The sequence below is a fragment of the Carassius auratus genome, chromosome 21, assembly GCF_003368295.1.
Source record: "Carassius auratus strain Wakin chromosome 21, ASM336829v1, whole genome shotgun sequence".
Lineage (NCBI taxonomy): Eukaryota > Metazoa > Chordata > Actinopteri > Cypriniformes > Cyprinidae > Carassius > Carassius auratus.
In genome coordinates this window covers 21,551,029-21,573,347 of record NC_039263.1, presented here as the reverse complement: position 1 = coordinate 21,573,347, position 22,319 = coordinate 21,551,029, and the positions used below count along the sequence as shown (strand labels likewise).

General features: G+C 36.5%; 2 protein-coding genes, 1 long non-coding RNA gene and 2 other non-coding genes across 6 annotated transcripts; all 5 read left to right on the top strand.

Moving 5' to 3' along the window:
* Positions 1-4,785: 4,785 nt before the first annotated feature.
* On the top strand, positions 4,786-13,796 carry LOC113038901 (protein phosphatase 1 regulatory subunit 26-like). Its single transcript, XM_026196691.1, has 5 exons — positions 4,786-4,916; positions 7,311-10,790; positions 13,222-13,339; positions 13,501-13,550; positions 13,712-13,796. The coding sequence occupies exons 2-5, from the start codon at positions 7,378-7,380 to the stop codon at positions 13,713-13,715; spliced, it is 3,585 nt and encodes a 1,194-aa protein (XP_026052476.1). The 5' UTR covers positions 4,786-4,916; positions 7,311-7,377; the 3' UTR covers positions 13,716-13,796.
* Positions 13,797-14,003: 207 nt separating this feature from the next.
* Positions 14,004-17,311, top strand: LOC113038931 (28S ribosomal protein S2, mitochondrial-like). 2 transcript variants are annotated; one of them, XM_026196748.1, is made up of 4 exons: positions 14,004-14,098; positions 14,323-14,415; positions 15,108-15,237; positions 16,199-17,311. In XM_026196748.1, the coding sequence occupies exons 1-4, from the start codon at positions 14,074-14,076 to the stop codon at positions 16,731-16,733; spliced, it is 783 nt and encodes a 260-aa protein (XP_026052533.1). In that variant the 5' UTR covers positions 14,004-14,073; the 3' UTR covers positions 16,734-17,311. The 2 variants fall into 2 exon arrangements, with proteins under 2 accessions (XP_026052533.1, XP_026052534.1); XM_026196749.1 differs by lacking the exons at positions 14,004-14,098; positions 14,323-14,415 and adding an exon at positions 14,429-14,484.
* A 1,022-nt stretch (positions 17,312-18,333) lies between these two features.
* Positions 18,334-21,661, top strand: LOC113038940 (uncharacterized). Its single transcript, XR_003274830.1, has 3 exons — positions 18,334-18,703; positions 19,586-19,697; positions 20,708-21,661. It is a non-coding gene; the product is annotated as an uncharacterized LOC113038940 (long non-coding RNA).
* Positions 19,295-19,424, top strand: LOC113039254 (small nucleolar RNA SNORA17). Its single transcript, XR_003274927.1, has one exon. It is a non-coding gene; the product is annotated as a small nucleolar RNA SNORA17 (small nucleolar RNA).
* On the top strand, positions 19,727-19,864 carry LOC113039252 (small nucleolar RNA SNORA17). The gene has a single exon (XR_003274925.1). It is a non-coding gene; the product is annotated as a small nucleolar RNA SNORA17 (small nucleolar RNA).
* Positions 21,662-22,319: the final 658 nt, after the last annotated feature.

The following is a 22,319-nucleotide window of genomic DNA, read 5'->3' as shown; positions in this document are numbered from 1 at the left end:
ATATGCTGATCATTTACTCACCCTCAGGCCATCCAAGTAGATGTGTTTGTTTATTAAAGTTAGAGAAAATTATAGCAAAACTTCACTTTTTAAGCAATGGATCCTCTGCAGTGAATGGGTGCCGTCAGAATGAGAGTCTGGTAAAAACATCACAATAATCCACAAGTAATCCTCACCAGTCCAGTTCATCAATTAACATCTTTGTTCATTTTAATCAATTAACATTTTGTCTTGCATATCAAGGACATTAATTGTGTTTTGACAGCCGTATATGTAAATTGGTCAAATCCTATTTTACTCCAGTTAGTAAAATGAATGTGTATTAGGTCAGATTTGTGTTTGTTTCTGTGCTTTGTTAATAAATGAAGTGCAAATGTCAGTCATTTGGCAGGAAAGCTTTAATATGCAGGTGCTGCAAAGGTATAAAGCCACATTCAGCCCTAAATAACTCTGTCAAAATGATCAGAGAGCAACGAGGAAAGAGAGACAGTGTGTCTGCGACTGCGTAGGTGTTTTAGGCAGACGAGAAGAGACAGCAGGTAAAAATTATAATGACAGCGAAACACATCTGAATCATCCTCCACATCACACCCATTCTGTCTCCAGCTCTTTTCCTCCCACACACGCATGCACATGCTCTCTTCACAATGATTCACACACATGCAGGATCACAATTTTACAGTCCAGACTTTGCAATGATACAATACACTGCTGCAAACTTCTTAGATGGTAAAAAAATAGATACATTAAAATAAAAAATGTCCATAGAGAGTTAATGTGATGAACTACAGTAGAGCTGTCTGTGGTTACTCAGTCACCTGTTTGAACTAAAAATGATGAAAAAAGGTGAAGTTAGTTTTGAGTAAATGATCAGCACAGCATTCAGAAACTCCAAACACACAACAAAACATCAATGCGCCTAATGGTTTTCTGGAGCGAGAAAAGTCAGTGTGCATGGATTCTTACACTAACAGCGTCACCATGTGTACAAAACCTGCCACACCATCCACAGCACTAGAACTGCTTAAGTTTATTTAATAAAATGAATAAATATCTGCATTCAGCCTTTTTACATATTCGTCCCTTCAGAATTAAAAATTTAAGAGAACTTATACATTTGACTGTCTGCTTTAGAGTGTGAATGAATAATTGAATGGCTTATGATCATTAACTAAAACTATTTAAAAAAATGTTTGTTAATTGAAATAGATGTTAAATAAAACAAAACATAAGTATTATTATTATTATATGAATATTTTATACTAAGTGAAAAAAAATTTTACTGAAAGTTTAAGCACTAAAATTAAAAACAGGAAATCAATCAAAACAAAAACAGAAATGAAAATTCATTAAGTGTTACAATATTTTCTAATAATAAAAATGGCAAACACACACAACAAAATTACTAAACTAATAAAATAATAATAATAATAGTAATAAAGTAAAATAAAATAAAAAATGAAATAAATGAAAATTAATAAATGAACATTTGGATAAATGAAGAAGAATTTATCATATATTCTATTTTATGAGATTATTTTCTAACTATACCCAAATTCTGTATTATTTATGATCATTATTACTTATTGTATTTAAGAAAGAAATTAATTGGGGGGGAAGGAGGCCGAGTTATTTTTTTAACTCAAATGCTGGGTTTTTATTGGGTTATTTTTTTTATATTTTAACCTATGTGCTGGGTAGCTTTTCTGTAACTACATTGCTGGGTCATTTTTAACCTTTAAAGCTGGGTTGTTGGTTTTTTGTTGTTGTTTTTCCTCTATTGAGCCTCTTGACGAAACAGTGTTGCCACCTTAGCAATTTTGTTGCTAGATTTTGCAACTTTTCAGACTACCCTAAGCAACTTTTTTTCAAAAAGCACCTAGCAACAAATTTTACTCTTTAAAAAAAAAATCTAAATTACACAAAAAGAGGAAACCACTGAACAGCCAGCCAGCCAAGCAGCACATCAACCTGGAGAGAGATGGAGACAGATGCTTAACAGAACAAGCTTCAATTGTGCATTAAGTTTCCAAATGGTCAATAATGTATGTGAATTTATGATACAGCTTGTTATTAACTTGTATACTGTATACAGTGGGACTCGAAAGTTTGGGCACCCCTTGCAGAATCTGTGAAAATATGAGTAATTTTCAAAAAATAAGAGAGATCATACTAAATGCATGTTATATTTTATTTAATACTGTCCTGAGTAAGATATTGTACATAAAATATATTAACATTTAGTCCAAGTTTAGTAACATTTAGAAAACTTTTGGAATTTGAAGATCAAGGTAAATTGTACTTAATTTGTGTACCAGGAAACATACAAGTATCTTCTGTTGCTTACGAAGGGCAGAACTAAATGGAAAAAATATATATTTCAACAAAATAAGACAAATTTGGCCATCTTCATACAGCTCTTAATTCATCTTGTTTCCTTCTGGAGCATCAGTGAATGTTTGAATCTTTTTAAATAGTTGTGTTTGAGTCCCTCAAATGTCCTCAGTCTGAAAAGATGTATCTCAAAATCATAAAGTCCCTGCTGGAAAGGGTTCAAATATGCAAAGACGCTGGAAAACTGAAGAATCTGCAGGACCTTAAAGATTTTTCTGAAGAACGCTGCTCAGTTTAACTGTTCAGAACAAACAAGGGACTCATGAACAACCATCACAAAACAGAAAGACAGTCGAGGATCATCAGGTAACAGAACACAGTACTAAGAACCAAGGGTTCCCAAACTTTTGAGTGGGGTTATTTTAATAATTTCAGCATTTTTTTGTCTTGTGGACTAAATGTTAAAATCTTTTATGTACAATATCTTACTCAGGACAGTACTAAATAAAATATAACATGCATTTAGTATGATCTCTCTTAGTTTTTGAAAATTACTCACATTTCCACAGATTCTGCAAAGGGTGACCAAACTTTCAAGCCCCACTGTAAATAATTGTTGTTCAGTTAGATAGACTGTAAAACACTGAAAAGCTACTAGTCCTTTTCTGCCAGGATTTTATCCTTTAAGTTGTAACCCTGTAACCTTAAAACAAAATACAATGTGGAATTTTAAATACAGGTAAAACAAAAATAATTAATTAATTTTTTACTTAAATGAAAATGCTACTTTTAAATTTTCCTTCTTTATTTATAAAATGTTTGTTAAACAAGTTTAAATGTATTTAATATTGTATATGCCGTATTCATCCAAATAAATTCAATATATCTTCTATTTTATCCACAGGTGTTCTTGTGTAATAATATATGTTTATCTTTTGATTATTACTACTGCCTATAGTAATTATTTGTGTGATTTTTAATTTCCAGCCCATTTTAATCTAGCAATATACCGTAATCATTCTAAACAATATATGACTTAAATAAAACAACCCAGCATGGAGAGTAAAAATGTCTAAACAGCTGGGTCAAAATAACCAAGCGTGTTCTGTCCAACAATAAGACAGCGTTGGGTTGCCAAATAACCCAAGTTAGAGTGTGTGCATACAGTATATATAGAGAGAGAGAGAGAGAGAGAGAGAGAGAGAGAGAGAGAGAGAGAGAGAGAGAGAGATGTACAAAAATGTGTGAATTGAAAGACAAAAAAGTATATAAGTAGAAGTAAAAAAAATAATTGTAAATATTAATATAAAAAATACCTTGATAAAATAACACTGTGATGTTTCTAGTAATTGTTGATGATTCCTCTATTCCAGGGGGGAAAAAAACGAGAGTCTCAGTTTCAGGAATAGATAAAAAGATAATAATCTAATCTAAAGATAATTTAGTAAATCAGATTTATGATGCATAAATAAGAGTTGAGTGTAAAATTAAAGGATCGGCAGAGTTCATATCTGTGTGATGATGGCTGAGCAGAGGTGAGCTTGATCCTGTGAGGAGTGAAACACAGAATCAACCAAAGGAAAGAGAAATGAATGTTGAAAATGTTCTCTCTGACTGAAGTTAATCCACAAAATAATAATACAAAAATCATCTCATGGAGCATTTATCTTCCTAAAGCACTATCTGCCTGATTGTAACAAAAATAATGCTGAGATTAAATAGCTGTATTAGTTATATTAAATAATTAATAGCTGTAAATAAATCATCTTCAGTAGGCCTATATCAAAATTGTGTTTATAATAGCAGAAATACACTTTTAAACTTTTAAACTTTAAAAATCATTAACATTTGAGCTTCTTTGACTAGATTTAGAAAATATGAGAACATTTTGAGAAGAAAGGTCAGAATGGCAAGGAATAAACGGTTTTTGAAACCATGCCTTTTTTCTTGCGTTAATATTTCAAGTATAGGTCTCTGCAGGAAAGTAATGGGAGTTACCAGATCAGGGTGTTTTTAGACCATGATACCTGATGGACTGACTGACATAGTGAATGATAAGTTTAGGGGTGGGGTTGGGTAAGGGGGATCATTTTGATTGCATGATTTAGAAACACCCAGTTTGAAAACACCTACAAGGTCATAAACGCCCACTTTTGCTCTGTAGAGACCTAAGTCTCCAATATTTGGGTGGCATTACGCAAATAATTTCACATAGTGACGTAGATATGTGGGCCGTGTTTGAATGAGCCGTTTAGGGGACGTGGCAGAGTATTAACTTTGATAATAATAATATCTCTTTTGATTTGAGACTTTAGTCTTTGCAACTTTACAGATCTTCTTCGTGCACCAAGAGCTGATAGCACTCTAAAGGAAAAATTTAAATCGCATTATATGACCCCTTTAATTTCACAACACAATTCTAGTTATGCGGTACTGTGTCTTTAAGTGATTTCTGAAGGTGCACGAGACGGCTGCGCGCGCCCGCTCCCGTGTGTAGACGCTCCAAAAAATGTGTTAAGAATCACAAAAGCTGGATCTGTAACACTGGAAGATAAACGCAACAACTGTTCATCATTCGCAAGGTGAGCCTCATCTCGTTATCTGTCGCTTGCATGCAGCGGGTTGTTACTTCTCTGATGTTTTTCGTTAGAGAGAAACAATACAAAGAAGGTTTTGGAAAATGAACCGGCGAGAAGTGAAGAGGCCCCTTGAGCGTCTCACCGCTCAACGTTACATCTCAAGGCGAACTTTAGCTTTCCTCCTTCCCCTTCTTTGCTACATTTAAACGGGGTGGTTTATTAAATGTCACGTTTAAACGCACGACTTCCGGGGTTCCCCCTAACAGAAGCTCTTTTGAAACTAAACGAGTGTAAACACGGCCGGAGACACCGTGGCCGGCAGGCGGAAGACGCTCGTTCCTCTACGGTGTCTCTTAGCTCCGCTCCCCGGTTTAGAGTGCATGCAGAGCCGCGAGCTGCGCGGAGGGAGAGCCCGGTGCGCCGGTGAGACGGAACTCTGACTGCGGGACTGCAAAATCACAGTAAAACATTACAAGTTTCTTACGGTGAAGTGCAAAGGAGATACAAAGTCTCCGTTCAGCTGAGGGAGTTATTTTGTCATAACTTACGGGAGATTATTGTCTGAGGAGGTGAAGCGGTTGAAGGCAGCGAAGGAAGGGGCCTCGGCTACGGTACTGCTCGGGTATCGATGCATGCACGTTAGCTTACGCGCCCTTAAAATTAGCAATAGGAATTTATATGAATACAGCCATTCTGATTTATCTTGACGATTCGGATTCGTTAACAGTTCCATTAGTGATTCTTTTAGTACTTTGTACGGATAAGTAAGTTACTTTAAATGAATGTAATTCTTGTTCACATTTATTATCCTCAAGTGATGTTAACTTTCAGCAAACGTAACAAAGCACAAATAATTTTTACACGGATTTCTTGGTGTAAATCATTCCAATAATTTATTGTAACTATATATTTAAAGATCAGTAAATATAAAAATACATTGAATTTAGTCATTCATATAAAACGAATCGAAGCTCATAATTTTTGTGATATAGACAAAGTAGACTGTAACTACACTTAACTATGCCTTAACTACGACATAACACACTGACATTTCTAGGCTAATTAGAAGTAAATAAAGTAATAATTTACAGTTCAGTGAGTCAGATTCATTCAGCATAAGCTCGGAGTCACAAGTGATTCACTAAAAGAATCAGTCCATAAGAGTCATTCGTTCAAAGCTCGTACCACTGCGGACAACACCGGTAGTGTTTGATTCACTAAAAAGAACCGGCTCATTAATGTGGATTTCGAACATCGCTGTTTGTTCGTACACGATAATTAGTTTGCAAAAAAAATAAAATAATAAATCACAAAATTTGGTTTGCTATTTCTATGTTTATAATATCAAGTGCCACTGAAACATCTGTTCTGGTGTTAAAGCTAACAAATCTTAACATTACAGAACATGATATTTATAATATTAATAGCCATAAATTTGTTAGAAAAAGCCAATAAAGCTGAATATCCCTCACAAATTTTTTTATGTATAATTGCAATACACCTCCTGTAAGCATTCTATTAAAATTTAATTGTGATTTACCAGTCTACATAGAACAAAAACACTAGGATAAATATTGCATTAGTATTAGCCATACCACTAAGTGAAAGACCAATTTTTTTAATAAAAAAATGTAAAGAGTACAGGATTATATGGTTAGCTGCATATTTTATTTGCTTTTATCATTGTTTTTCTCTGCTGTCTTTGACCCAGCCGTGACCCATATTTGAGTTGTAGGCCCACTAATTTGCCCTGGAGGTTGGGGAGCCCAACCATAATTTTTATACCAGGCTCTGTAAATTTTTGTGACAGCGCTGCCTGTAATAGGCAGACTGTGGAATGTTGTAACATCTGTTTGCTTTATTTCAGTAACACTTTTTTTTTTTAATTACAATTAGTCTTTTAAATAATTTGTCCTAAATATGTGCTCACTAATTGTTAATTGTGAGCTTATACACTATCCCAAGGTTGTTACAACCCTTCCTTTCTGATACGCAATTGTTCTAGTTCTTTTTTTTTTTGTTCTTTCTCTCAATATACATTTTAGATGAAAGTTTTGAGCAAATGTGCATTTCAAATTAAATGAAAATCTGCTGATGATAAAAGTTCTGTAAATTCACATTTATAACCTGACTGCATTAAAATTATAATCCATTACTGATGTGAATTTTGTTGTTTTTTAATTGTTGTATGATGTTGATTTCATCCCTGTAGATAATTTGTTCAAATGACAAACTTCAACTCTCCCTTGTCCCATCTACCATTAATGTTTTGTAAAGAATGTATCCCTGATATTTTAAATGATGCTCTAATCACTCTTCTAAACACTGCATGCAATGTTTTAGAATTAAATGTTATTAATGTTGTTAAAATGACAACTTCTGTTCTTTGCATTTAAGAATGTAAACAAGATCACCGGTGGAGCTTCCCCATGCACCTACATCCCTTTCATTCCGACCTTCTAGAATGTTCCTGAAGACAGTTCCTCCGGTGGTGGCTATTCACTCGGAATGGAGATCCAATAAGAGCTGCATCCTGCCTCTCTTTTTCAATGACAGTGCTTCCGACAGCGACCTTGCTTCTGTTAGCGGCACCCCCATCCCACAGAAGATCCAGATGATTATAGAGAGCCTCCACAGCACCCAGTCTTCGGACATGAGCGAAAACATGCAGACCGAAAAGGCTTCTCATTCCAGCCATGAGGCTGACTACAAGGGTCAAATGCGACTCATGGACACTTCTGCACGATCCAGGCGAACAGGGGCAGACACTAAGCCACAGCTTGCCAGATCTGATACTGGTGATGATTCGGATAGTGATGATTCTGTGGACAGAGGCATTGAGGAGGCCATTCAGGAGTATCTGAAGGAGAAGGTGGACCACAAGCGCAAAGGGGATCCGATGGCAAGTTCGCCCCCAGCGCCCAAGCTTCAGCGTAGGGAACCAACTGTCCAAGATGCTGCTAAACACACACATTCCACTAGTGGTAAGGTGCTAATTGCTAGCAATAATATACAGAGAGCCTTGAGTGGGACGCAGCCCCTTAAGAAGAAAGTCAAGAAGAAGAAGCTAAGCAAAGAAAATCCCTTTAAGAAAGCAGACACAAGTAAAGTTTTGCCTGTAAAAAGTCTTCCTCCACCCAGAGCTAAGAAAGGATCTTCCTCGTCTTCAGAGATGGACAGATCTCCACCTCGTCTCGTCATTAAAGAGGAAGAGGAATGGCTCGATTCAAGCAGCGATGATGGAATTGAAGAGGAGATTCAGAGATTCCAGCAAGAGAAAAAACAAAAACAGGAAGGTGAAAATGATGCCCTGAGATCTTCACGACAAAGGGAGCACTCTGAATCGAGCAGCGATGAAGGTATTGAAGAAGCAATCCGTCACTTCCAGGAACAAAAAGACAAGCAGAAGAAAAAGAAAAGTCCTCTCAAATCTGTCCAACTTGTGCCTGTGCAACATATCAAACCAGCCGTCGCTGCTTCCGAATGCATGAGCACTGAGCCACTCAAAGCACTGTCCAAGAAGAGCAAGAAGAAGTTGATAACTAAGAAGTCTAATCTCCCTACACCACTGGGTGTAAGCCACTTTTTGAACAAGTGTACATCCCAGGGCTCTAAAGTCAAAGAGTGTGCCCCACCCCCTTCAAACTCAAAACAAACCGAACATCAGATCCATTCCAGTCTGAAGGTCAACACTGCTGAGCTGATGTGTGCTGAAGCCATTCTAGACATCTCCAAAACTGTCATGCCAGAGGTGTTTGAGTCCAACTTAAGCATTGCTAACAGAAATTTGCTTCAGATGCCGACATTCTCCACTGTTGCACCAACTGTAGATAAAAGTGATGAAAGCTCTGTTGACAGTGAGGACGGGATTGAACAAGAGATAAGGAAATTTTTGGAGGATAAAGCAAAGATGAACAAAGAGCTTCCTACAACGACAGGTGCACCTCCAACAGCTTCAGGAGATCCCACCACAAGCAAAGAGCCAAAGAAGAAGAAGGAAACCCAGCCGAACAAAGCAGTGAGGCTCTCCCTGTCAAAAAAACGCAAGTTCAAAGAAGAACAAAGCAAACTTTCTAGAGATAGTGACTTGGTTTTGAATATTAAAGAGGAACCTCCAGGGACAACTCTGAAGTATTGTGACTCCACCAGACCAGAGCTTTCAGTCTCTCCCACTGTGACATCCCATTCAAGTAGTCTAACCACCAAGAAAATCAGCAAACTGAAGCAGAACTCCCCACCTCACAAGGGTACGGATAGTAGTGTACTCAAAGACAAAGTTTCCACTTACAGTATGTCCAGTCCAAAGACTGCGATTGGCTCAGAGAGAAATGACAGCAGTGACAAAAGCAGCTCCCTGGACAGTGATGAGGATCTAGATGCCGCAATTAAAGACTTACTTAAGACAAAGAAAAAAGTCAAAAAGAAAGTGAGGGATATGAAGGTGAGGAAAAGCACCAGACCTTCCGAGGCTTCATCTTTGGATGCTATGAAAAAACAGAAACCTTTTACAGACCTGAAGAGTATCCCTTCCAAGCTCGTTAAGTCTGGAATCTTGAAAGGTGGCAAAGAAACACTGAACATTCGGACTAAAAATGGCAAGGGTCATAAAAGCAAAGCAGTTAAAGGCAGATCAGAAGTCCCGAACATCAAAGAATCTAAAAGCCCTGCACAACCTGACAAGGTGACTGGGAATGGTGGGATTCCTAAGACTCAAGATGTGGACTTACCTTCTTCCAGTCTGCATGCAGAAGACGAAGACAGTTCTGTGGACAGCGATGATAGCATTGAGCAAGAGATCAGGAGATTTCTAGCTGAAAGAGCCAAGGAGTCTACACCTTTCACCGCAAACACCAAACAGGAGGAAGAGGCTGTAGACTCCTTGACTTCACTTCCAGAGTGTGATGTTAACCCAGAACGTCAGAAGATCCTAATTGAAACTCCAGTTTCTGCTTCAGCATCAACCTCTAGTAGACTCTTCAAAAGTGAAACACAAGCGGAATCCATAGGCACACCTGCAAGATCCGCGGATGCACCTGCAGAACTCAACAAGGGACCAGTCTTGACACCCGGCAGCTCTTGCATTATGGGTTGTAGGAGGACCGAAAGTCAAAAACTTGAGATCTCGACCCCAAGAGATCCAAAGAACGGCAGCTCTCAGACAGATAAGGACACTCCGACAAGTCATACCATCAAACCCAACTCCTTCACTACTCCCTCTGTGAGCTCAGAGATGCCCCAATCATTGGGTCATCAACACCAGAACTTATTCCTGATGAGACCCGTTAACAGCGGTATGAGCGACGTCAAGGTACTTTCTGCGGCAGATGGTAATGACCCTGCCGTCAGCCACCAGAGGTTACCTTCAGCCACTAGGATACCTTTGAAGGATGTCATTAGTTCTCTTTGTCCCTCACCTATCACAAAACCTCAAATTAGTTCCTGTGCTGTCACCACAGGTGACCTCTTGACCTCGGCGCCCCCTGGGGGCAGGACAGAGGGACTTTACTTGCATAACCGCCTTAAAAGGGACCGACACCTCTCCGATAGACCACACTTATCCCCTGCCACCTCACACCTGTGCCAGCCCTCACCTGTACTGCACCCCAACCAGGGCGGCAGTGTAATCCAGGTACAACGGGACCAGGCTGCTTTCCCAACGCCCTTAGCAAGGACAAACCACCTGCAGGTCAGCCAGATAGAGCCGACTGAGTCCACTGCATGTTTAGGAGTGAGACAAAGGGAGGGAGGAAGTGTTAGCAAGGAAGAGAAAGAGCAGGAAGATGAGGAAGAGAAATGTGTTGATGAGACAGATGTAGAGTCAGATGAGGAAAGGAAAGATCAGAAGACAAAAGACAGGAAGACTCAGCCCCATAATCAGTGAGTACCTACCTGTCCTCTCTCCAAACACGCACATATATCAGTTGAGGGAACATGGTTGCCAAATCCCAGTACATATCCATGCTCTAAGATGTAAGATACGAAAGACTTCAACAAATTGTTGTCGTCTTTAATTAGAAAGAGTTAATGAGTGTTTTGGTCATTGGTTTGGGGGGATCTCTGGATCCAAGTCTGTGAATCGCAAGTATTTTGCTAGATTCCCAACCATACAGCCGAAATTTTCCTTCGGCTTTAAGCATTAGTTGTTTTATTTTAGCATTAGCCTGACAGACTGCGGCGTCTAGTCCATGTAGGACTATTTGAGTGTACCACATCCTTTTTTGTATGTTTGTACATTTATAAATATATTTAAAAGCAGACATGATGTCATGAAGAGAGATTAAACTTTGTTTTTTTTTATTGTTTTTGTTTTGTATTTTCTCTGCAGCAGCTGCAGCATTTCTGAATGAATCATGCTTTACAAACTTTGCTTTTTGAGAAATTCTTATTTGAGACTATGAAAAGTAAAAAACGAAGGTTTATGAAAAGATGGCAATATCATTGGTGAGTTTACATGTTAAATGGTTTCCAGGTTTAAATATTTAGCCTATCCATAAGGAAATCGTTTTTTTTTTTCTGCAAAAACTTCTACAAGATAAACACCAACATGCAAATTGCGTCTTTAAGTACTAAACTGTATGTTTGCATCAATGCATAATGGTTTAACATAATCAACATAATTCAAGATCCTTGACCTCTGAGAGGACGGGCTGAGTCCCCTTTCAGTAACATTAAAATAGTCCCTGAGGTTTCTAAATGAGGAAAATCTCATCAGCACAACACTGAATGACTCATTTGGGCCTCATTTGTGAAACTAAAGCAGAATGATTTTCCATTAAAATAGTTCCCAAAGCCCTTCTTGTATAAATTGGTCCATTCAGTTCAAAGTAACAGTCTACACAAGAACAGTTTGTTGAACAACTTATAAAGAAATGTGTTCTGCTTGTTTTATAAATGAAACCCTTTAAGTTTACATATGTATATAAAATGTGTATGAAAAATGGCCAATTACTTGGTATTCAAATTTTACAGCTAAACGGCAGTAGCAGTAATCGTAACCCTTACGCTTTTTTAAAATCTTCTAAATAACTTGCCCTCAACAAGCATGTTTTTTTTCACAATGTTCCCCTTTAACACATTTTTATGTACTTAGTTGAGAATTTTTTATATCCGTGTCATAACCAGTTAATTTTTGTACCACTGGACAACATTCAAAGATTTATATCAGACTGCTAATTAAAAGGAGGAAACTCTCTCTCTCTCTCTCTCTCTCAGTGTCTCAAAATTCAGTTATCTTTCTCTTTTAGCACAAATTTGCTTCCTTCTCTCAAAAGTCACACCGCTCTCTCTCTCTCATCCCTCTCTCTGCACCTGTTTCTTAGTTCCTGTTTCTGTTGCTTATTATATGTAGGTGTTTCCTATATGAAAAGAATGTTATTTATTTTTGTTTATAGAAGAGAAGAAAGTAAAGACTCATGCTGACTATGCTGGGCATTGCCAGTTTTCATAGATATTTTGCAAAAAAACTTAAAAAATGATTTTGGAGTCCCCTGCTCTGCACAGAGAAACGAAATGCAAACTGTATCTCTGAAGATGTATAATAAAAATTGACTGAGACACAAGTCTGTATGGTTCTTATACTTTGTGTGTGTGTGTGTGTGTGTGTGTGTTTCTAATCAGTATCTTACAAAGCTTCCTCTGTGTTGTGTCTATATAAAAAGTAGCTTCCTTCCTCACAAATGTCTAAATTGAAGCTAATGCCAGTTTGTTTCCTTGCATCACATGTAACTAAATGACAGCTATTCAAAATATTTAATTTTATATAGTTTTGTCCTTATGAATGTTCATATTTTTAATTAGACACTCATCAGGACACGAAAAAAGAATGGCCTGTTGATTTTTCATCACAAAAGAAGATTAGAGGATATCTTTATGCTGTAATGTGATGCATAAATTATGTAATTATTATTTGTCATTGAATATTTTGTTACATTGCTGTGTCCACATGCTATGTCTGTGACCAATTAAACTCTGTTGAAGTTGTTCATGCATGATACATCAGACAAGTACAAGAAGCAGGAGTTTTTACGTTTTTAAAAAGTTTGCATGTTTCTATAAGTTTTGATGTTTATATTTTACTTAAAGAATGTAAAATTATAGATTTGTTGCTTCAATCCTGCAAAGCTAAATTTCCAGTGAACACTTTGTAATAATAATAATTATAACAAAAACATTGTTTTAGATGCCAAATGTATGAATGTATACAATTTGTGTTTATAATATCAGCAATCAGATTGGTATTTGCAGCTCACAGATGCAGAGGCTGACTGTGTGTATGAATGTGTAAATCTGGTTCTTTTGTTCGCTCCAGGTCTTTGTCCACCTCTATAGATCCAGGGTTCTTGTTAAGTCCATATATTGCCCTGGACACAGAGGAGAGAAGTCTGAAATTCCAAACCAGACGCCTTCGTATTCAAAAGCAGCTAGAGGTACATAAAAAAAACTATTAAAAATTAATGCATTTACTTGCACACACACACTTATGTAACACAGATTTGACCCACCTAGTATTTGTGAGCGAATATATAGCCTATCTGATGTTTGAGTTTTGGATTGTGTGCCAAAACGTGTGTGTGTGTGTGTGTTGTAGGAAAGCAAAACAGTTAAACGAAGGCTGCAGTTTGTGATCAATTTGACCAGGTAAATACACTTGCACAGATAACACAGGGCATAATGCATTCTGCTCACTTTGATATAAAACGACGGCAGTTTATAAAGGTTAATATTAAGCGACGTATTTAGATTATTTATGGTTATTAAGCATTAGTGGATCTTGTCCATGATGTTTCGTTTTATTACAGGTAAACTGAAGCCGCTGGAAAATATGAGGTTCACGTGTTCAGAATACATGTATAGTTCAGTATATTTAATATTTATGTTGTTATTGTTTATATTTAGTTTTTACTTGTCTCTCTGTTTCAGTTTCTCATTTTATAAAGAGTTCTTTATTCCCGTTGTTTAAATTGTTCATTGTAGTCAATTTGACACCGGTTCCATCAATAAAGTTTTTATTTGTTTCAAATCACTGGGGCCATTGTGGAATTTTGTAGTTTGTGTGGTGTGCAATGCAACGGTTTTATCAGTCCAAAGCACTGTATGGAACACCATTACCCACAATCCTGCACTCTTCCTTACGCTCAGTGGGCGGAGCTCGAACGGAAACATGGCAGCGGGCGTCTTACCTAGAGGTGAAATAAAACGTGTTTGTATTTAATGTTAATGCACTTAAGGTATATTTTATTATGTAAAGCATATTGTAGTAACAGTAACCAACATTAAAATATAACGTCTTCCTTGTGATTTGCAATGGCATAAAACATTATGTGTCTGTCGAGTATTTATAGTGACTTTCTAAGCAGTTTTGCAACATATATGTATGATTTAATGAATGAATGAATATGATCGGTTTCAGTAAGGCAGGTTCTCCGGAGCCCTCGGTTGGTCTCTGCTGTGTTCTCATGTCACGGACAGACATTCAGCTCCGCTGCAGCAGCGCCAGACACCGGTGAGACTGTCAGAGATCAAATGATGAAGAGATCATTACACGTGTGTAATAAAACTAGAGATATTATCTGTAAGTTTATACGGTACTGAAAAAGCAATTATACATTGGGGCCACAGGGGAGTGTCAGGGGTCCCTGAGAAATGTTTAGAGAGAAAAAAAGAAGTAAAAATATATATATATAAAACGATTTATTAAAATTAATGTAAATAATGTTTAAAAAAAATAACTAGTAATTAATGCATAAAACATTGCAGTATTAAAGTGAATAAAGACGTTATTTTTGGAAATAAAATACATTAAAATCTTAATGTTTTCCAACACAAAATCTGTCAGCAATCAGTGTTTGATATCCACTTGTTCTTTAACTGTGTTCATATAAATTAATACAGATATTTCATAAAGAATCAGCTTGCTTATATAATTATTATTCTCTTTTAATTTGGAATGTAGACTTTAATGTAAATATGTGCTGTTATATATATATATATATATATATATATATATATGTGTGTGTGTGTGTGTGTGTGTGTGTGTGTGTGTGTGTGTGTGTGTGTGTGTGTGTGTGTGTTTTCAGTAAAGCACTGAAGATGATGTTGATTAAAAAAAAAAAACGTGGCTCTTATAAAGAATTTGTAACATATAATATTCATTCAAAGCTCATAATTATTTCTACGTTTGTGTTATATGTTCAGCTGCTACAGAGAAGATTCTGAACTTCCCACTCACTCAACCGGACTATTTCCACTTGTCTGAGCTCTTCACCATAAAGGACCTGTTTGAAGCCCGTGTCCATCTTGGACATAAGAAAGGCTGCAGGCATAGGTGGGTTATTGACAGTTCACCCTCTAAATTAAAATGTTGCCAGAATTTACTCACTCTCATGTATTTCCAAGCCTATGAGACTTTTCTCATCTTTGAAAAACAATGAAAGATATTTTTTAAAGAGAGCAAGCCAAAAAAGGTAATAAAGACATCCTAAAACAAATCAAGTTGATGTAAATAAAAGACACATTTCTCTAGGGTTCATTTTATGACACCCTTATAACCTTGTTGGATCATTTTAATGTTCGTTTACCTGGACTTTCAGAGGAGGAACAGAAATCTCTCCGGTTTTGTTAAAAAAAAAAAAAAAACATTTTAATTAATTTGTGTTTCAAAGATTAACCAAAATGATTATGGGTTTGGAACAACATGTGGGTAAGTATTACATTGAGTTTTTATATTTAATAATTGATTTATTTATATACATTTTATTTTTATTTTATATAATTTGTTACTGTGTGTATAATTGAAAAACTACATGGAATTTATGCAATTATGTAATTTTTTTATTTTTATATTTGTATTATATACATACATGAATATATACATTTATATATTATTTTATATTTCTGTTATTTACATATATAAACACACTTGCAAATTTTTTTTTCTATATATATATATATATTTGGTAACACTTTATTTTACGTTACAACGATTAGTTGCTTATTAGCATGCATATTACTATAATATATGTATTAGTGCTAATTAAGCACATATTAATGCGTTATTCTACATGACCTTATTTTACATGCCTAATCCTAGTGAATACCAAACTTAACAACTACCTTACTCACTATTAATATGCAGAAAATTAAGAATTTATTAATAGAAAAGTCAACAAGTGTTACCATATATTTATATATACATACACATACTTATACACACAAAAAGCATGCCAAATGTCACAGAATCTGAACGTTGTTTCTGAATGTCAATGTGTGTGTGTTTCTCTGTCCAGGCTGATGGAACCGTATTTGTTTGGTTCTCGTCTGGACACAGACATCATTGATCTGGAGCAGACAGCAGAGCACCTGCAGCGGGCGCTCAACTTCACGGCTCACGTGGCGTACCGCGGCGGCATCATCCTGTTCGTCAGCCGCAGGCGGCAGTTCGGTCACCTGATCGAGACGACGGCGCGGGAGTGCGGCGAATACGCTCACACACGCTACTGGAAGGGCGGCCTGCTCACCAACGCCTCCATCCAGTACAGCCCCGGCGTCCGGCTGCCGGACCTCATCCTTTTCTTCTCCACGCTCAATAACGTCTTCCAGCAGCACGTCGGCATCCGGGACGCGGCCAAAATGAATATTCCCACGATGGGGATTGTGGACTCTAACTGTAACCCCAGTCTCATCACGTACCCCGTGCCCGGCAACGATGACACTCCTGTTGCCATGGAGATGTACTGCCGGTTATTTAAAATGACCATTAACAGAGCAAAGGACAAGAGGAGACAGATGGAGCTTCTCAAGGGGATTTCAGCCTCAGTTTGAAGCAGGTCGACGAGCTTCAGCATCTCTGTCAGAGTCTGTGTGGATGTGGATGTGGATGGTGTCCTCGCAGAGAAAGTCCAGTAGAAATAGGAGTCCAAAAAGTAAAAATTAAGTTATATTAATGTAAGCCCATTTCAGCCACAGAATAAAAAATGTAAAAGCAACTTTTTATCTCACAATTTTGTTGTTTCTTTTGCTTCTCTCAGAATTGCAAGACTTCGACTTCAAAAAATTTGATTCTTATTTTATATCCTGCTTTTCAGAGTTTTATTCTCATAATAGTTCTTTTTTATATAAAAATGGTAAAAGCTACTTTTTTTAATCTAACTTCAGATTTTTCTTCTCAATTTACATTTATATCTCACAATTCCATTAGTTTTTTCTCTTTTTTTTCAGTTCTGAGAATATTTTCTCCGAATGGCAAGATAAAAAGTCAAAATTGTGAGAAAAAAAAGACTTAACTGAGATCTTTATAGTTTTTTCCCTCTCTCTCTCTCTCTCTCTCTCTCTCTGGCAGCAAGCATGTCTCATACAGAAATAAAGATGTCCAGCTTAATTTGAAAATGTAAAATCCAATGACTTCAAAACTGAATATTTATTGTTTTTATTATTATTATTATTATTATTATTAATTTCCATTGATTACCTGTAATGTGAACCCAATAAAGTTTCACAAATCCAAATGGGATGTTTTACTGTTTGTACTAATGTTCATATATATTCGTTTTCAAAATACTTTAAGAAGCGGTTTGTCTTTTAATAAGACATTTAGCATTTTTGTATGAAGTTTTAATGTGGCACCACTAGCAAGAGTCAACTGCACGTCAGTGATGTGATAGGTTTATATAACGTTACGTATTTAATGATTGTACTTGTGTTGCTTTATCAGCAAACGAACCCAAGTTGAACGAACCAGCGTAATAACGTACCTTCGCTATGATATACTTTCAGTAGGCTACTGCTAGCAGGTTTTTTTCTTTTGGTGAAAAGTTAAAATACACATTTTGAATTGTTAATCCAACATTTATCGTAACTGATATGTTTGAAACATTCATAAAACTCCCTTTATCTCACTTTTTTGGGGGGGCGGGACACAACCTTTAATTCGGTGCTCTGTTTGTAAATCCGCCTTTTATGCCTAGCGGTTTGCCCGTAGTTCTACTATATAAATATCTTTAGCCACTCCTCTTGACTGGATTTGTTCTTTATCATTTCTACGATGAAGGTGAGAACAACAACTATATATTTACATTTTATGAGTATTGAATTTAACCATGTAAACTACTCGGTGCATGCGATTAAATTATATACAATATAACGTTAAGTATCTTCCATCATGCCATATGTTACTCCTATAAGACCACCGTGGACTTATTTTAGAAGTACTTCTAGTAATTGCCGTTTGGCGTATAATCGTGGATGTATAATTAGTGATGAGTGGGTTAATCACAATAAATTAGATGGTCCCGATGTTACATAAGCAATCATAATAATACTGTGGTGATAACCTTCCAGCTTTTAAAAAGGCTGTCTGAAACCGCCCCACGTGCTTATGGAAGCAAACCAGTCGTTAGTTTAACAGCCAAAACGTTGCAGTGAAGTGCAAACAGCCCGAAATCTGCAATTCAAATATTAACAGTTTTAACAGAGTTGTCATGCTTTACTGCTGTGGTTTATTTTTATTCTTGGAAACCGCAGAGCCATAGGCAGTAAAAGAAAGGGTAGAGCTTACTTCGCATTTGACGCAGTAGCGTGCTCGTGTCAGTAGGGGGCGCAATATGTTTGACACTCACTGCTGTCAATCACAGTGGAAAGATCTGGAACCACGTTGAACCCACTCCAGTGAGGGCTCTCATTCACGGGTAAAAAAAGAAGAAATAAATATATAATTATGCTTTAATTCCGCTACAGATCCACAATGAAGAACCTTTTCTTCCTGTTTGGAACCCACCGTGATATTCTACCATCAGGTAATGATTTATCATCGACATTTAAAGCATAAATGGTGGGTCTCTGCTGAAGGACTATTATATTACACCTTAAAATAAGTTGAATGATAAGTTGCATTTAGTTCTTCTGCCAAATAAAAATCTTACTAAAAATACTTTTATTCATTAAGGATGCATTAAATTGATGAAAGTTAAATGATTTCTGAGGGATCATGTGACCCTGAAGACTGGAGCAATTATTCTGAAAATCAAAGTAATAAATTACATTTTAAAATGGATTCACATAGAAAATAGTTATTTAAAATTTATTTTCTTGTATGATTTTTTTTTTATTACTGTTTTTACTCTATTTTTTTTTTTTTTAAATGCAGCATTGGTGAACATACTGACCCCAAGCTTAGTTTTATAGAGATATGTGTGTGTGTGTGTGTGTGTTTGTTTTAAAAAGTATTCTACAAGTATTCTACATAATCCTGCAATATCATAAAACTGCATAAAAATTGTATACAAATCAGAAAAATGATTTTGATTTAAGTCTAGCTTGACCTGTCACTTCATGTTCCCATCATGTGTGCAGTCTTGTGTAAAGGTGTGTGTTTGTGTGTTCTGGGTTTTGCCCCATGAGACGTAGCTGTGGCAGTGATGCCACTGTTGTGCTAAATGTGGGCAGAAAGAAACTGGCTTGCGATCGACCCTGCTGTCCTGTTTGGTGGACCGGGGGCTTGGAACGAGGCCGGATAACTCAACCCAGACCTCTGTGTGTGTGTGTGTGTGTTAGTGCCCGTGTCAGTCTCTGAAACCCTTTCCAAATGCTCCATTATTCCCCATCAGTGTTTCTTTGTTGTTGGGTATTGTAGATTCTAACGCGTTTTTGTAACTATGTGACTCATGAATCCAAAACAGACACAAGAAATTGATGAAATGGAGCTGCACTTCACTTGGTTGTGTCAAAGAGACTTAAAACAGTACAACTCTGAACAGAGGTCAAAGGTCGACTCTACAGGAAGCTGGAGTAGTAAGTAAAACACACAAGCACACACACTTGTTGCTCCTCGAGGCGTTGCAGCACAGCTGAATGTGCTGTGTCTGTGTCATGAGGAAGCAAAGAGCAGCAGGGCGCTAGAAACTACACTTTGTACCCATAATTCCACAGTGCAAAGAATGAATGACAGCCCCTACAAACCAACAATAAAACAAAGCATAAATGTGACCCTGGACAAAACCAGTCATAAGTCACTGGGGTATATTTGTAGCAATAGCCAAAAATACATTTTTGGGTCAAAATTAAGAACTTCATTTGGACAACTTGCAAAGGCAATTTTTTTTTTTTTCTTTTTGTACCCTCGGATTCCAGATTTCTAAAGAGTTGTATCTCGGCCAAATCTTCGTCCTATTGTCCTAACAAACCACACATCAATGGAAAGCTTTGTTTATTCAGCAAAAATTGGCCCTTATGACTGATTTTGTGGTCTAGTTTTACAAATATCATCCATTCTACAAAGACTTATTATTGGGAAATATGATCACTGATATTTATATGCATTTAATGCAAGTCTGTTATGACGTACTAATTTATTTATTTGAAACATTATACAAAAAACCTTCTACTTTTGGCCAAATTAATATCAGCAAAGCACCCAGTTGCATCATTTTACTTAGTTTGGGTCTGAATAAAATAGTTTTTCATTAGTATGAACTCTATATTCTCACTATATAATACTATATGAGCATGAGAACCATCAAGTATGATTTTCAACTAATATTTTATTTATTTTTTTTCCCTAAAGGTATAAACAACAATAAAATTGGCCTAATATTTAATATGTCAGACTGTACAGGGTTAAATGGGGTCACATTATTATTTTTTTTTTTTTTTTTCAGATTTCCTCTAAAATCTGTGCAGAAAAAAATGTGTAGATCTCACCTTCCAATGAAACCACATGCTTTGTGTCAAGTGCATTGTGATTATTTTTACTTTCTAAAAAATGGAGCATTGCTTTCATCTTTATTTGTCTTTAATTTCAGGAATGTGACAAACCACCTGGATTAAGTCTCCAACATTTACACCTGCTGTGTGTTACATGCCTGTGTCTGCAGTTGTCGATCTCCACCTGCTTTTGGAACAGCTGAATAAGATCTGATCATCACCCACATTAGTGCATTACATTTGTATTGTTTAATATAGAGCAACAAAATGTACTTTTTTTTTTTTTTTTTTTAATCATTTATCTATTTCTTTTAAAGGTCATATCAACTATTCATCATCACAAAATAAACCCTCTGGAGTTTTGTTGCCATTTTTTTAAATTGTTGTTTTTATATGATTTATAAAGTACACTATGCTTATAATGTAGTGTTTAATTATAGCATATTTTTAGCATTAAATTAATAAATAAAACAACAGTTTGTTTCAGGTTTATTAGCATGAGAATTTACATGTTTCGTTTCTGGTGGTAACGTGTCCTTTTAAAGGTGAGGTGGTTTTGTGAGGCCTCCCTGGACTAATATATTCTGATTCCTTGTTTATTTCTAAAGGTTGAGTAAAAGGATACGTGCTGTTGTGTTTGTCCTTCAAACAAGTGCTGTACTTTGTGTACCTGTGCTTGCCAAAAAAAGGAGGAAAAAACACCCCATAAACACAATTTAAGTTTCAAACATTTACTCATGAATAATATCTGAACAAATTGATGGAGGTAAAATAAACTAGTATTTAGGAGCCTTAATAAGTCCCCATGCTAATTGTGCTGGCCTCCTTGGAGTCGCAAAATAAATACTTAATTGTACATAAAATCACTTCATTCATAACAATGTTAAACTGTACTAAAGCCTAGTGCACACTAGAAGACAAAATCTCGTCCTCCGTGTCTCATGTCTGCAAAATCAATACAAAATCACAAATATGTCCATGGATCTATGCAGGAACAAAATTTCAGGATCATTCCCACAAAGACAAAGAAGAGAATGATCTTAAAGTGAAGATAGGAAACAGGTTTTTAAATGTTTACTTGGACCTTCTTGTTGGTTATCCGTGGAATGTGCCAGTTGTTTAGTATTACTGAAGTGTGATTTGAGTGCCTACTGTGAATCGAGGAGATGTTTCCATTATGCACACACAATTTCAGGTTTATATGCAGGTGTGTTTTTATAGTCCATTGCACATCACCGTGGCCCTTGATTCCTCTAATGTTGTTTACAGTGACACCATAATTCCATTTCATCTAGGTTTTAATGTTAACAGTAATCTTGTTCCGAACACATTCAGACATAAACACACAAGCCCTGAGAAACACAGTAAGTAATTTCACAGTTCAAGTACAAATCCCATCACAAACTCTCCAGACCGCTCAAAAAAGCAGTATCCTTCCTGTGGAAACTACAATATGAGAGGAACATCCTCCCAAAACAAGCGCACATACAATCACAACATACATCCTGTAAAACGTCATAATATATAACCTTCACTCATTTCTATTTCGTGAATTTTAGTGTAGACTTCCTGGTTGTGTGTGGTTGAGTCCCAACGTTTCCTGGCATCAAAGGAAGGGTGCTTCTAAACATTGCTAAAGATCCGTATTCTTCTGAGCTGAAAGTCAAAAGGGGTGTGGCTATAGTTTATCCTTCAAGAAGCAACTCAGAG

Coding starts and splice junctions, on each gene's coding strand:
- LOC113038901 (XM_026196691.1), top strand. CDS start 7,378: ATGTTCCTGAAGACAGTTCCTCCGGTGGTGGCTATTCACTCGGAATGG. Junction 10,791..13,221: donor AAGACTCAGCCCCATAATCA/GTGAGTACCTAC, acceptor TGTTCGCTCCAG/GTCTTTGTCCACCTCTATAG. Junction 13,340..13,500: donor GTATTCAAAAGCAGCTAGAG/GTACATAAAAAA, acceptor TGTGTGTTGTAG/GAAAGCAAAACAGTTAAACG.
- LOC113038931 (XM_026196748.1), top strand. CDS start 14,074: ATGGCAGCGGGCGTCTTACCTAGAG. Junction 14,099..14,322: donor AGCGGGCGTCTTACCTAGAG/GTGAAATAAAAC, acceptor GATCGGTTTCAG/TAAGGCAGGTTCTCCGGAGC. Junction 15,238..16,198: donor AAGAAAGGCTGCAGGCATAG/GTGGGTTATTGA, acceptor TTCTCTGTCCAG/GCTGATGGAACCGTATTTGT.